This window comes from Procambarus clarkii, chromosome 74 (genome assembly GCF_040958095.1).
Source record: "Procambarus clarkii isolate CNS0578487 chromosome 74, FALCON_Pclarkii_2.0, whole genome shotgun sequence".
Taxonomy (NCBI): domain Eukaryota; kingdom Metazoa; phylum Arthropoda; class Malacostraca; order Decapoda; family Cambaridae; genus Procambarus; species Procambarus clarkii.
The window spans coordinates 14,997,267-15,014,302 of record NC_091223.1 but is presented as its reverse complement, the minus strand read 5'-3'; the positions used below and the strand labels follow the sequence as shown (position 1 = coordinate 15,014,302).

The 17,036-nt window shown below is 37.6% G+C and overlaps 1 protein-coding gene across 1 annotated transcript in view; it reads right to left on the bottom strand.

The window, feature by feature from the left end:
- Positions 1 to 17,036, bottom strand: part of LOC123767354 (uncharacterized) — a 126,182-nt gene that overhangs the window by 26,090 nt on the left and 83,056 nt on the right. The window contains 5 exon segments of the mRNA XM_045756985.2: positions 1,332 to 1,492; positions 3,037 to 3,351; positions 7,194 to 7,331; positions 13,471 to 13,623; positions 15,243 to 15,365. Coding sequence (XP_045612941.2) covers positions 1,332 to 1,492; positions 3,037 to 3,351; positions 7,194 to 7,331; positions 13,471 to 13,623; positions 15,243 to 15,365 — 890 coding nt within the window.

The window sequence follows — 17,036 nt, the reverse complement described above, 5'->3', positions numbered from 1 at the left end:
GATATCTTACTTAAATTCCTGCAGATGTCTATAGTCATCAGTATACTGTATATATAAATAAATTGGCAAGTTTTTACTATACAGAATTTGTATTACTTTTATATTAAAAATCTTTATTTATATATTATTTGCATTTGAATATATGCAGTGATATATCCTATTTTTTTGCTATAAAATTCTCAAACATTTGGTGATAAAATATCCCCAAAAAATGCTCAATATTTAGAAATGTGGATTATTCATGACCCTGGCTCAAGGTTCACAAGAATAGGGTCTTGGTATCGGAGGATCTTCTTATCTCGAGATGATTTCGGGGCTTTTTTAGTGTCCCCGCGGCCCGGTCCTCGACCAGGCCTCCACCCCCAGGAAGCAGCCCCGTGACAGCTGACTAACACCCAGGTACCTATTTTACTGCTAGGTAACAGGGGCATAGAGGGAAAGAAACTCTGCTCATTGTTTTTCGCCGGCGCCTGGGATCGAACCCAGGACCACAGGGTCACAAGTCCAGCGTGCTGTCCGCTCGGCTGACCGGCTCCCTAATACACTAATGTCAAACCAGACATCAACTCCTAACAAGTTGTAACGTATACCGGGATACAGAATGAGAAAGATATGAATATCCCATAACAAAGTACTCGATAGTTCTACTGTAGCTGCACAAAATTTGTCTTCAAATTTAAGTGAAAGATCATATTAAATTTATTTCTATTTACAAACAAAAATATGCTTAGATACCTTTCTTGGTGCATATTGAAGGCTACTTACTATGAAGAGCTGAACAGGCACAATTATTAATACCGTACTGTATGTCAACTTCACTCTTTTTTTCTCTTTTTTTTTTTAAAGATAGTCTTGAATCACTTACCCCAAGCTTTTCTTTTGAAGATCTAAACTACTGTAAGCTTTAAATACATATAGCCAAGTGTAATCGTCTGCTGCCGTCTTAATGTCACACACATTTGCTGATAAGTGAAAGGTTTGCCTTCTGCACAGGCTGTTATCCAGAAATGAGTTATGTTAATTTGTAAGCACACAAAAAAGGCATCTACTTCAATTTGGACAAAACTGTAAATCAAATTTGACTTGCCAAATAATATTTACCTGCAACACAAAGTAACTCGCCAATTTGGAGTTCTTATTGTGGGTTGGTTATCATGAAATTTGCAAGTACTGCAGTACTGCACCAAGTAACTTAAAACTTTGCCAAATTACCAGTTAATATCAATTGGCATGTCACATTTCAAATGTTATTCTAGGATAATTAAAAAAAAAAAGCATGGTGTTGCCAATGATTGAATCTCTTGATCCAGGATGATAACACTACTGCGTACCTCTCGGCAATGTACCAAATGGAGTTGAAGATTCTGAGAACAGTGTATCGGCATCAGAGGTGTCTCGGGAAACACTGCGGGTCCATATCGGAGAGCTGAGTCCCCCTAGTGTGTCATCATCCCGCCCAAGGCTACTACGCGACATAGTCTCGGAGATCCTCCTGTTAATTGCGATTCTAAGTTAGCAAAACATAAAGTTGTAAAATACATTACCCTTAGTTGTGACTTGATATATATTATAGAGGAAAATATTAGATAAAGCTTTTCATGCTTTACATACAGGCATCCTCTCATGAAGCTGAAGGTAAGCTTAGTACAAGTATGGTAGTGTCCTCTTCTTTATATAGCATACAAGTACAGTACTGTGCTCACAACAATTCTTGGAATAATTCCAATACATTACCATTAACTGATATTGTATATTTGTTTACTGCAGTACTTCCAAATTTCATGATTACTGAAGTGTATGTTACCACTCATCACTTAATAATACCATTGTGAAATAAGTGAAAATATATATATATACTGTATTAGATATATAAGGAAGCTGAATGTCTACCTACTCCAGTATTTGCCCTCCGGTGTATATCCCATCAAAAAAATTAGTCACATCAGTGTATTATATGCCAACATGTTTTGTAAGCCTGGAGCAAGATATAGTCATTGACCCTATACAGTATTTGAATGCCACTATTCATTTGAGTGGGAGTGCCGGTATATTGTATATGATTTCATAAAGCCATAATCATGTTTGGCATGAGCCCTTGGACATGACATCAACCAAATCAATTATCTCATCCCACAATAGACTTCTATAACCTAAATGGTAGTGTCACATTGCCTTCCTAATCTAATGAATGATAATAAAGCTCCATGAAAGTATACTGGAATGAAGAAATATAATTTCAAGAGCAATGAAAGATGCAATAAGATGAAAACAGTAAGGCATTTACATGAATCCAGATCTAGTGAAAGGTAGACCACCCCCCACACCCACCCCTATCTCCTGTCCGTGGCTCATCAAGTGACGTTCCCGTCCAAGTAGCTCAAGGAGACTGAGTGTATCAGACTCATGAAGTAAAAGCAGCTATTATCACTACAAATATCCCTGACATTTTAAGCAGAGCACCAGATCATTTTTTCAGGAACATAAATGTGTTCATTTGTAAGTATGGATGGTCTGGCATTTTGAACATGCTCAGATTTTATGTCAATGACTATCCTATATGTAAGTTCTCTACAAGGCATTTCTGACCCTTCAATGCTGCAAGGCAAGTTGGCAAAAATCCAGTGTTCAATGTAATAACGCATCTCTTTCTGGTAGGGCCCAGGTGGCTCCCTCAAGCTATGGCGGCTTCCTCCAGAAAATGCCTGAAACATTTCACTGAGTGGATCTTGCAATTTTATATAATTATGTACCTTGTAATCAATTTAAGTTAACAAAGACATCACATTTAAATTTTTACCCCAATTTATACATGTTTGAAATGTCTTGTACCAAATGCTGTAACTGGTTATCACTTGACAAGTGACATTAAGCATGAAATTGGTAACATTCTTAAAGTTGTCAGAACAGGGCAATTTAATATTTATTACTTTTATTTGTAGCATGTTAAAAGTATTGTGACTGCATTTTCTATGATTATTTTGTATAGCTAAACAAAAAAAAACATTTAAAAGTCAGACATCGGTCGGGGTACTGGACCTGGCAGGAGAATCCCGTGGTGAATTGTAGAGAGATGACCAAAACCCTGAGGAAGCAGAGTGTGCTGCTCCAATCCCGGCACTACTTGGGGCCATGTTAGGTTCTGGAGTAGGTCGATTTGATGATCGCCGACTCCTTTCAGTTCTGATTTCATCGGCGTTCATCTTACGAGTTAGTGAACGAACTCGGTTGAGTAACGTTGAAAATAAGGATTCGGCTGTGAGAATTTGGAAACCATCATCTTCATCCTCCTCTTCTTCCTCTCCCGCTGAACTGAAGCTTTCACTGTGATCTAACAGGAATGCTCGTCCTCTGCTGTACAGTTACAAGATAAAAAGAAGACGTGTTACCATATACAGTATGCTAATAAAAATCAAATATCAAGTCAAATACTTTCTTAATATTTTGTAAGTCTTTAGTTTTGTAGAAAGTAAGTCTGCAGCAATGACACCTTGTTTTATTCATCTACACACCATTCAGCTTATCACTACCTTTGGTATTCAGTTAAGATAATTTTTTTTTACTTTCTGTGATAATGTGCTTACCATTCAATGTTCATGGGGGAGTGAGATTTTGCTTTTGGAGCTGTGTGTTATGTATGTATAACTTTTTACATCTTACAAATACATTGATTATGTGCTAGGAAATGACTAAGAATGGAGTAATAAGAATAATTATACATGTAATATATTTGTCAATTTGATATAAAGATAGCCACGTGCTTTGCGAACGCTATGTATCCGAAACTTCCAATTTGCTGATCGGGGTTGGATCGGTTATTCAAGTTCAGGAAGCGCGAGGTTCGCATAAAATAGTTTGGGTTTCTCATCGGGCAAATGTCTGCCAGGCCTCGCAGCCTGGCAGGTGGTCTACATAGCCTACTTTGCCCCCTGACCGTGTCAAGCGCCACCCTAGTGCCTTCTACCCTGTGACATCACAGATTCATGGCCCATTGTTTTGATTTGTCACAAGACTGGGGTGTTCATTCTGTGACTTTGTTGGATATATCGGCACAATCTAGAAACATTCGTGCACCATATCAGCTCGAAATGCACTATAATTTTTTACTATTTCTCTAGAAGTGAAAGTGCAAAATAGAAAGGTAGTAAGTAAAGCAAAAGTGGAGAGTGTTGACAATGCAGTGTGGGAGTCGTACAAACAGTAGCGTGAGGAGACGAAGAAGCCAGTGACAGGCTGGCTGCTCATGGGAAAGGCACGTGAATTTCACCAAGCAATGAAAATTCCCGAGAAGTATGTACAGTATACAGTGATGGACGGCTCTGAAGCTTGAAAACCTGCCATGGCATTAGGTTCATTAGAGTACATAGTGAAAGACAGTCTGCTGATGCTACTGGTGCTGACAAGTATTCAAGTAAATTTGCAGAGATGGTGCAGGAACAAAATTATCTCTAGAGCAAATTTATAATAATGACGAGACAGGTTTGTGCTGGCATGTTACCCACAGACACAATGGCTCACAGTGGTGAGAATGATCCTTCAGGTGGTTATAAGCAGAACAAACAGAGTTTCTTTGTTGTGCTGTGTGAATGCAGCTGGCACGCACAAATTGAAATTAATTGTGATTGGAATTAGCAAAAACCCCATGACTTTAAAGTCAGCTAGGTGCCTCCCTGTGATTTATAAGAACCAGTCAAGTGTGTGGATGTCTCGAGTAATATTTGCTGAGTGGTTTAATAAAAACTTTGTACCCAAGGTGAAGGAGCACCTGAAAAGTGTTGGCCTCTCACAAAACAGCCAAGTTGTGCTGCTGCTGCTAGATAATATTGCAACGCATCCACGAGGTGATGAGCTAGTAAATGGGAATATCATTGGAACATTCTTACCACCTAATACAACTTCACTGATCCAACCCATGGATCAAGAGATAATTAAGAACCTTAAACACCACTACAAGAGGATGTTTGCCAGACATCTTAATAATCAGCCAGGGGATAATTAAGGACTTTTATAAAGTCTTCACAATAAAGTCAGCTATGTGGGCTATTGCTAGTGCATGGGACGAGGTAAAGCAAACAACACTAAGAAATGATTGAAAAAACTTTGGCCTACATCAAGTCGGTTTCCTGAGGAAGACGACAAAGCACATTTTGAAGGATTTGTGGCGAAGAAAGTTAGCAAGAGGAAAAAATTAAGAGGAACTCCTACCCTATGTCAAGGGGATTAAGTCCCCAAAACTGAGAGCAGAACTGGTTCTTCCTGTGAACGTCCCCATGACCCGGTCCTCGACCAGGCCTCCTTTTTAATGTACAGTATGTACATGTACATACACACACACACACACATACTTATTTACTATCTCTGCAGGCACAAATAGTAAACACATTATGGGTGTCTATCATGTTGTCTCCTGTTATGATTCCAGTGTGGTGTTCTTCCTTCAGGATTTGCTGGACATAATGTGCAGGCTTTGTGTTTATATTTTGTCCATGGGTTATTCTAGTCAGATCTTATCACTCCTAATGGGGCTAACTAAAGTATGTACTTTAAAGTAATTAACTAACTAAAGTATGTACTTTAATTAATTAACTTAGTTAATTAATACTGTTAATTAACTGTACTTTAAGTAATTAACTAACTAAAGTATGTACTTTAAAGTAATTAAAGCTAACCGAGTATGTACTCCTCATATCATGGCTTCTTTGCTGGTATCCCTTACACACATTAAAATTAATGAAACAAAGGTATCAAAATATATATGAACATTCTCTTTTGTGAACAGAGTTGTAGAAGGTTGGAAAAATTTAAGTGAGAAGTTGATATTAAAAACCAACAATTGTTTCAGAGCGTCATTTAACAAAGATTATTGGGAAGACGGGACACCATGAACGTGGCTCTCGACCTGAAACTACACTTGGGGTAATTACATGCAAGACCTCCCTATTCATTCATCTCCTTACACCTGCAAAACTTTCCTGACACTCATCCATTTTATACCTGCAAGACTTCTCTATCCATTTTTTCCATACCTGCGGGACCTACCCTTTATTGTGTTATAAAAAAAACTTCCCTCCATTTATTCATTCTGTATAGACGCCCCAGAGTTCATACTTCAATACACTAGAGCCAAATCTAACATGCCAGGCATCTGTGGCCATCTCATAGCCTACCAGAAGCAGGTACCACAATCCTACTCCCCCTCAATGCAGAGGGCCATAATACTCTATACACATCAAGGGACCCCCCCAACCCCCTGCCAACATGGATATTCAGTACATAAGCTGGAGCTGAAAAAAAAGCCTGGTATTTATATATAAACAATCAAACATTCATAAATACAGTCACAGTGTGACTGTAATAGTTACTCATAACACAGTTATGCAACAACAGCTCCAAGCTCCAAGTTGCTGCTCCAAGCAACAGCCTGGTGGACCAAACTCTCACAAGTCAAGCCTGGCCTCGGGCCGGGCTTGGGGAGTAGAACAACTCCCAGAACCCCATCAACCAGGTATATGTGGGCCTGCGGGCCGCTCCAAGCAACAGCCTGGTGGACCAAACTCTCACAAGTCAAGCCTGGCCTCGGGCCGGGCTTGGGGAGTAGAAGAACTCCCAGAACCCCATCAACCAGGTATATGTGGGCCTGCGGGCCGCTCCAAGCAACAGCCTGGTGGACCAAACTCTCACAAGTCAAGCCTGGCCTCGGGCCGGGCTTGGGGAGTAGAACAACTCCCAGAACCCCATCAACCAGTCACAGCATGACTATGACACGGGTAAGGTGCTCATTTTTCTTGCTTTTCACAAATTTTCGAATTACATTCTTGCATCACATTTATTTTATACATTTGCAGCAAGAGTTCTAAGTAGTAATTCCTATGTAACTTTTATCATAATGAGGAAAATTGGATAACATTAGGACATATCCTTATTTTTTCCTATACAACATCATTTATTTTGTTATAATTCACATTGCATGAGTGAACTATAACTCATGCAAAGAACAAATCAGAACTATATCCTCCAGCCTGTCACATGAGATTAAAAAATCATTTAGTTGCTGAATAACACACAAATAGGATCAGTAACACTTTGCAGTTCAGTAATTCAATACGACTGTTAACTGCTCACAGTCAAATTTGACTGTGTTCAGACCATGCAGACATTCAGCAAAAGCTCATAAGCCATGCAAGAAGAGCCAATACCTGTTAGTGTGAGAGAGCCGTCGCTGCCACATGGGCACTGTTGCCAGATCAGTAGGAGCTCTACGTGGTAGTGGTGGGCACGACACAGTACCTGTAGGCGACAGTGTGTCGCTTTCTCCCTCACCTTCCGTCATCCCACTGCTGAGCCCAAGTCGCCAAGCACGAGCAGTCATTAGCAATAGCAAAAGCTCTAGTGCAGTAAGCATTTAGTCCTTAAGAGCTTTCATTCACAATTAAAATAAAACTTTTAAAGTCTTTAAATGCTACATAATGAACTCTGCTAAATGGTGAATACTTGTAAATAAAGTCTTTCAATTATATAAAGCCAAAGGTGACACACAATTTTTCAGTCTACTATAACTCAACAACCCAAGAATTCAGTGTTATTTAAAGGCATCCAAGACAAAATTCATATATACCTTCATAATTAATGATGAAACCCTTTGAAAAAATCATATTATAAAAAAGTTAAAAATGCCCGTTTCTCGGCAGTGCCTTGGTAGCCCTCGGCCATATGCTCTGGTTCCTACTGGACACTGACAATTATACAGGACTGAACACAACCTCTACAAAGACACGCAACCTTGTTTGTCGTCTTGTTTCCCTAAGAAAATTGGACGAAGAGCTAGTTCAGGGAGATGATAAAGGACAAAGTCATGCAGAGGTCAGTTGGCCTTTGGCAACACATCTGTAACAAGGCTATGGATGATCAGGCACATCAAAAGATGCCATGAGATCAGCCACTGAAATACCAATATTAAAAAGATTAAAGTTACATATTGCCTTTATTCACGTGCACTAAGTTAAGCTTGGGGTTAACCGAGTTTAACCATTCAGTGAATTATTTGTGATGAGCAAACCTTAGTACATGGGAAGGGGGGTTTTGGGGTTAATGAAAAGTTCAAGTGAATTAGTGTCCCTAAGATGAAACCACAATCGACTTGATAATGGTCCAAGACGAACTGAAAGGTTGTCATCTCCTCATCTTCTGGTGTGTGGTCTAGTCTTCATATCTTCAGCCACGTTATTGTGACCTATTGTCTGTAGTGTCCAAAAAAATTTACGAGCAGCGCCCACTGTGCAGAATGTGTGGTAAATAGACAGCCACATGAACCATGCCTCCACCACAAGAGCACTTATAGTAATTTGTGAGAGGAGCTACAGACTCGTGGGTCCCCATTCCAGTGATTATAGACAGTCCTAATTCCTGCTAGTGCTCTGTAGCAGTTAATGGGAACGGGGAAATTCATGCCAGTCAATGTCTAATTTTGGGCCAAGAATGAAGGCTGTAAAAGTAAAAATCAATCACCTGAACCAAAAGACAGAACACCTAATGCCCTAAGTTGGGAGAGAACAGCGATGAACTAACAAAAGAAACAGAACGCACGCCACAAACATCTCAACATTGTGACACACCTGTCTCCAGCAAAAAGAATTGACACCACCCACAAAAATTGCAAGCAGCCAGGTTATCCAAACAATAATGGGCGAGTACATTCCAGACTAATAAAAAGAAAAATTTGACATTATATTTTGCATGCATAATATTCCCAGCAATAATTTCTGCATACAGCCACGTAAACAAGATTCAATAGTTAAACCTTAACCCCTGCACTGTGCAAAGCACCTTTAGGCGCTCTGAGAGTTGTGCTATTTATTTTAATTAGGCTATATTTTAATGTTTTCATTACTCTTTGTGTTTTTAAATGAAAATAGTTGAGTTTGGAAACATTTTGACATTAAATTTACCTGAATATTTATAAAAACAACAAGAATATGTCCTTGACAATTGCCCCAAGAAGTTTTTGCCGAAACCAGGTGTGCAGTGCAGGGGTTAAGTAAGTAGAATTCCTTATTTTTATTAATGAAATAACTTTGCTGCAAAGCTCTTGACTAGAGAACAAGAACCCTCAACCCTCCTCAACCCTCGGCTCCAGTGGAGCCACCACCTGGCGGTGTTGGGGTTTCATTAGTTCAGAATGAATCTTAGAGACAAGACAATCTGCAAGGATACTTAAGAGCCTTGAGTAATTGTCACTTAGGAACCAGAACATATGCTTAGAGAAGCTACTGAGGGGTCCTTGCAGAAAAATAAGCATTGTGTTAAGTTCTTCAGTACAGTAGTTGGATTTACAATTTCAAGCATGTTGGAGATAGTACTATTCTACATATGTTAAGGGGTACATGATGCAGTATACCTGCATTCTATGCACGCATGAAGTTCACCACTTTGTGATGCTTGTAATGCCAGTTTCATTTAGTTTGACACTGGAAGTGGTCAATAGAATATTACGATTAATGGCGGAGAGATTGTATTATTTATTTCCTTAAAACTAAATAGGTCATCAGAGATACTGTATTTGTTTATCATGCAAGGAAAATTTAGTTATCGTGTAAGAGACAGTACTGAATAAAGATATCTAGTAATGAACCTTAGAAGTTCATAACAACTAGATATTTAGTATAAATAGAGGTTGCACAGGCAACATAGACACAAGCTTATTTTATTACAAAGTGCTGTGGCAGCATGCGGGCCTAGTACTGTACAGAGCACACCTCGATTCATATCATGCAGTACTCTTAACATTTAAATTTATTTTATTACATTTTAGCCACACGCAATGACTTACACCTTGGTAGTTTTTCCACATTTTCTTTACTCTTGACTATATATTTTTTGTAAATTTTATCACATTTAGTTCATTCAATAACTCTCATTTTTCTATTCACTACCTTCCATTTATTCCCCTTCAGTATGCATTTTTGGCCTTCCTTTTGCTTTAGTTGAATTTAGTTTATCCTGTTGAAACATTTGTGCATATCATATAAGTGTTGCGAGCAAATGGCAGTCATTCTCCTCACATGAGAGTCAAGCAGCACTTACAACTCTCCAACAAATGCTTTAAGCGTTGTTCCTAAGGTGTTACAGTCAGCAACTAAATCTATCTGGAGGAATATTGTGCATGCAGGCACTCCTCATGTCTAGGCAGGAGCAAAGCATCGACAATATAGATAACGAGATGAGTAAACCATATCATCTTTGTCATTTTATATCATTTCTGCTCACCATATTTGCATGAGTGTAAGTTACAAATTTTGTTTTTCCAAAAACATTATACAAAAGGAGGGATGAAGCTTACAAAAGAATGTAAAGCTTATGATAAATCTTTGTATGATAAAAATAAATTACTGCATTGGTTAAATAAAAATACTGACAAATTCCGGAAGGGATTGGTAACGTATTGCACGATAGTCAGCCACCAACTGAGCTACTGTATTAGTTTACCTCACTGCCTTATGAAAAGTTATATTTCTGATTTTAATATGAGTAAACTCTTAATTTCTTCTAAATTTATCTCTACTTGAAATAGAAACATAATAACCCAACTTGAAACACTGACATCAAAACACAAGCAAGGACATGAGGCCGGCTTCTCTCAAATGGTTTACAAATCAAATATATAATACAATATGATTAAAAGTAAATATTTTGAAATTACTATTAAAAATATAAAGACAAATTATTTTTAATTAATAAAAGTGCATTATTCTTCTTCCTAAATATTATACTATAACACTACTCAACACATGCACTTGTTTGCCCTCCTGGACATAAACCAAACCCTACAGGTCACAATTGTGAGAACTTTAAACTCACACAAATATGGGCATTGCAATATATTTGATGCAAACTCATTTTTATTCAAAATCTAAATAAAATAAAGTGTGCTTAAAAATATTAAAAAACATGAGTTTCAATAATTCGTCTAGTTAAAAATAAGTGTGTATTGTTTTCCTTTCTAATACTACTGCAATACATTCTTAATACCTCTTGCTAATGTAATTATCATATTTACCACCAGTAAATGAATACCTAAAATTGATAGTTTATTTTTTTCAGAGCTATTGCATTTGGTTGTCCTTACTGCATCCTGTAGCTGAGGGTCACAATAGTTTGGCACGTAACTTTCTCAACACCGATGCCGTAAAGTTGTCAAAGGTAGTAAGAAGGTCATTGTAAATAAACTATATGCAGTTCAGAATAAAAACTAAAACATGTTAACAGTTCTCCATTGTGATCAAACGTGACTGCCAAATACAATATCCAATTAACAGCCTATCACGTACTTGGCAACCTAGTATCCCATGGATGACAACAAAAAGTTGCGCCATCAAACAGTCCCCATACCAACAACTCGCGCATCCTGGCTGCCTTCACGACAAGATATGCAGACGGTTACTAAAAAGCCAGGTGCGACTTTGTTTTGTTCAAAGACAAAGACAAGAACTAAGTCAAGACTTTGTTTTGTTCATCTCAATTATTTGCTGGCATTATTTCCAGTGATGCACAACTGTGGCTGAGGTCTTGAAGTACAGTATTTCCACTTCATTAACTTCAAATTCTCTGCACCCTGTGTTGTGTTGCATTTTACTGCTTTAGTAATCCAGATCTTATTTTGACAGGCAACTTGGCTTCTCTCACCTTTTGTTGTCAGCTGTAGGTAAAATTAGGTTAAGAGTGAACTCATCAAGGTTGTGCTTTTGTTGACAGGCTCCACCTTATTCCTTTGCTCGGATGTAGTGAATCTGGTTATCTGTAAGGTTTGTAAACCTTAAAGCAGTTCCCCTCCCTATTGTTAGACATATCGTAATGACAACAGCACAGCGAGTGGCAAAAAGGAAGGTGCGACCAGTGTGCTATGTCAGGATGCTAATTCTGACATCTTAGATTCTTAGTTCTAAGATTCACCAATTCTTAGATTCTGATGGGTTATCCCTGTTCTCAACTACACTTTTCCTGCTGATACCTGGTTGATACCTGGTTGATGGGGTTCTGGGAGTTGTTCTACTCCCCAAGCCCGGCCTGAGGCCAGGCTTGACTTGTGCTGTACATAAGATTGTTTTGACTCTAAGGGTCTGTAACCTATGTTGTGAGCAAGTGGATGCTTTGTTCAACCCTCATCAGTGCTTGAAGCCTATATAGCCACCATAAGCACAGGGTTTGTGTTGAAATACATGTACTGTACTATCAGGTTCCAGCTTTTGCTACTTTGATGAAGACCCTCTTTATTTTTAAGGAGGATTGTGTTGTTCTTGTTGATTTGAGAATAATCTGTTCAAAACAGGAAGGCTGCAGCTTGAAGTTTGGCCTTGGCTGCATGAACATCGGGTGCATTAGTTTTCTATTTGCCTGAAAGTGCCAGTTTCTGTCCTCATCCTTTGACTGTAAGACCCAAGAGACCTCAAACTTCTTTCACACAGGAAACCAGGAGATGGAGGCTGAAGGTTTGGCAACACTTTGTCCATCGATAGAGTACAAGGGCCTACCATGCATTTTTTGGAACTTCCAGTAACTCCATTTTGGTGGGAGAATCATTCTTTGCTTCATCACTGTGAAGAGGCTTCTGGTATCAAACTTCCTTCATTTCTAACTTCTAGCAATCCTTCTATTTCTGCTCCTTAACAGAGTACAGTAAGTAGGCAGGCTCTTCTCCTTTGGTCAAGGAGGATGTCCCAGCTGAGATTTCAAACATGGAATGGGATGGGGTTTACCTTTTACTAATTTTGGTTTGTATGGTGTTGGTCTAATTGTCATCTCATTAGTCCATCAGCTCTAGCAGCACATTACTGCACTTAATTAAGTCCCCCATTGTTTTTTAATCAGTTATATTGTCCATATGTGTGAGGTTTGCCGTACGAGAAAAGTGAGTGTAATACTTCACAAATAAAGATTTGAAAAATTATGAAAACACACCTTTAAGTGCAATACTATTCGGTTGCCACAAATTCCTTCCTTTCTATCCCTCAATCATATTTACAACCTCGTGTTGCATCAGGAAGAATGTGATGAGTTGTGGATCTGGAGATTATGTTGTCGTGGCATCCTGGAATACTAGGTCGCCAGACTGCTAGTGGGATGCTAGGTGGCAATCACAACCAACGACAAGAGAAAACTCTTTACGCAGCTCTAACATTGTATGAAATGCACCTCTATCTTTCTGGGCTGTAATGAGCATAAGTTTCTGTCGTCTTTAATGACAATGTAGGGACGTGAAAAATTCCCTTTGGTACTGGTTTTGAGAATGTCACATGTCTGACTATCATGATCCTTGTCCAGATGAAACAGCAGATCTCACCTCAGGGAGGCAACTGAATATCAATGCCCAGAAAAGTGTTTTTCATATTAACTCCAAACTGAATTTCTAAGAGCAGACATGCAAAAACAAAATTAAGTGTAATTAAATGAGAAAATAATGTATGAAACACTGTATCTTACTTAAGGGCACTGGGTCTGGAAGACAGTGTGCGTGAAAATGCTTGATGTGCTCGTGCTGCTCCGAGTTCTGCTGCTTCTTCTATGTGAGGCGGAGGCGTAACAATGCCTTCTCCCTCAACTGCTATGGGAATAATTCGTTCTCGACGAGATTTTCTGCCAAATAAATTGTTTCAGGATTTCATTATGCTTTAGACAATAACAGGATGGAGGAAACATTATTCATATTAAGAATATGAGGAGAGAATAGTGTTGAGAAACTTGTCAACAAATAGAACACCCTCATAGAGGCACTGAAAACCTCACTCAGTGTTTTATAGTGTATACTGTATGTTTTGCAAGATCAATAACAAAAAAACATCATTGCTTATCTCTCCTGTTTATGTGTGTGTAAATATATATATTATATATATACACTGTATATATATATTATATATATACACTGTATATATATATATATTATATATATACCCTGTATGTGTGTATATCACGAAAATAAACACGTGATTAAGAATGTGACAATGTCAGACCACGGAGGAAAATGAAACAGGAATTTCCTTAAGTACTTTCGTATATTAAATACATCTTCAGAAGGAATCTTCCTTCCTTCTGAAGATGTATCTTCATGGCATCTTCCTTCTGAAGATGTATTTAATATACGAAAGTACTTAAGGAAATTCCTGTTTCATTTTCCTCCGTGGTCTGACATTGTCATATACCCTGTATATATATATTATATATATACTGTATTTTCTTAACAACAATATGCAATATCTTTTACCTCTTACATTTTACAATAAAGAACTTCCCTATAAAATTGATGCACTAGTATAGTCTATATTTTTGCATATATGGAATGATATTGAGCTTATTTTTAATATTACTCTCATTCCATTATTTCAAGCAAGTATGCAAGCTGTGTGTATCCCATCAACCTCTTCTCTAAATAAATTTCCAGTTGTGTTGATTCATTCTGGAAATCTTGACATATTTCATCATATATTGAAGTGATATATATATATTTTTTTTTTAATATTAACCCTGTCTCAGCCTTCATCTAAGATAAACTTATGATATCACCAACACCCAACACTGGCACTCAAAAAGTCATCAGCATACCGTTTCAATATCTGCCATCAAATATAATTTACTATCTGAATAAATTCCAATCTTAATTGTTAGTTAACTCTTCATAATTTTCTCAATCTCTGCTTACATTCATTAATATCCAGCTTACTCTTTCTTTCATCTTCTTTAGTCTCTTAATGCATTACACTAACACCAGAGTTCAAAATGGGACTAGGGGGGAAAAAAAATACACACTATTTAAGTGAGTGATACGACACAAATATCATACGTGTTAATTTTGTAAACAACACAGTAGTTTCCTACAAATGACATGGAAATGGAGAGACGTGTAAGGTAGACACAAAAACATAGACCAGGATTTATAAAGTATTTAAGTGTCCACTTGTGAGACCTGTATCTCTCTCCTTGATAAAAGTGACTTACTCAATATGCACTAATTAGATTACAAACTCTGAAGTGTATCATGGTTAACATAATAACAATAATCTGGGTTTGACTTGGAGCTCGTAAACTCTTTAGTCGATACCGAATAAGCCGCCATGATCAAGGTAATAGGTACAGGTCTCGCAACTGGGCACAGAAGAATCCTGGCATTATTTCTAAATGCATTTGACACAGCTACAAGACTGTTAAAGAGTAAACAAGGAAATAATTAAGGGCAAAGGTAAACATTCACTGGAACCAACCTTATTGGTTCGGGTGAGGGATTATACAAGGGTGATCGTGGGTCAGAGGTACATCTGTTGGGAAGCTGGAAAGGCTGTGGTGATGTAACCCTTGATCCTGTAGAGGATGAGGGACCTACAGGCCTGCGAAGGGTAAGATTTCCACATGAATTGAACTATCAACATCCTTGTTTTCTTGGCTAATCTTTGTTACAGCTTGAATTTAAATAACTACAGTGAATCATCACAGTTTATAAAATACCTATTTTGCATAAATATTATACTGAAAGTTATATACTTTTAAAACAAAAAGGCATATTACTGGATGGTTATATAACAAAAGAAAGGTACTGTACTTTCTTTTGTTATATAAGTTTACTTGTAATATAAGTAAACAAAGCAGTTTACTTCTGACAAGGAATGACCGTGGGTTAGAGCAATGATGTACTAAACAATTAAAGAAACATATTACAAGCATGACTAATGACAAAAAAGGAAACAATGTTCTAAATACTGTACACACATTATAGGTAATAATGATTTGGGAATCAATTATTTTGTTTGAAAGCAAGGAGTTTAGTTAGTAGCTCACAAATTGTTATTTTAAATTTAGATGGAGCATTATTAGAAAATGAGGAAGTTAATCAATTATACTGTGCATTACTTACGTGGCATAGATTTGAACACGTCTATAATTTAGGCCTCGGGTAATGTGAAAAGTGCCTCTGAGTAAATGGTTGATTGTTTAAATGACCTCACTTGTTTACCATACATATCAATAATTCCGACAGAAACAAACCGCAACATTTACAAATTTACCAATATAAAATTTGGACAGGACATCCATTCAGAGGACTCTTTACAAGACAAATTATATAACTTTTAAAATGGATGAAAGATCAGCAAATGCAGTTTAATGCTGACAAATGCATTTCTGAGTCTAACTAATATCAGCTGAGCAATGTTGAATTGACAAATCTGAATAAAAAAAATAAAAAAAATTAAAAAAATCTAGGAGTCATGATTTGTAGAGATCCTAAACTATATTTGAAAAAAGGCCAAGAGGATACTTTGATTCATAACTACAAGCATCGGTAATAAGATGACCAGACCACACATTAGAAAGTGAAGGGACGACGACGACTTGAGAATGGTCCAGGACGGACCGAAACGTCGTCGTCCCTTCACTTTCTAGTGTGTTGTCTGGTCAACATATTTCAGCCACGTTATTGTGACTCCTCGTCTGCATTGGTAATAAGACATCAAGTATTATTCTCCAGCTTTGTCTTGCCCTTGTTAGGCCCCCACCTTGATTTTGCAGGTCATTGTTCACCATGCTATAGAATGTAAATAAATTAATGTGAATGTGTATAGAGGAAGATAACAAGGTTAATCCCAGGAATTAGATACCTTCCTTATAAAAGAAAGATTAAAAAACATAATTTACATTCTCTAGAAAAGGGGTGAAAAGTAAGGGGTGACATCAATGACATATATAAAAGGATTAAATAGTATAACAAAGTGTATATTAATTCAACATAAAATAGAACATGACTCAATGGATCCAAATTAGCTAAGTTTAAATTCAGAAAATACCTGCATAAATATTCCTTTGGGAATGGAGTTGTCGATTTTTTAACAGATAACCAAGAATGAACAGACTCGGGATCGCAGGAGTGTTTCAAGAGAAGGTTAGATACATACATGTGGACGAGTGAGCCTGGTTGCGAATAACTCGGCGATGCCTTGCTTGGCTTCATATTTCTTCAGTTCCTATGTTCTTATGTCTTAAAAAAGTTCCACTGTATCTATTAG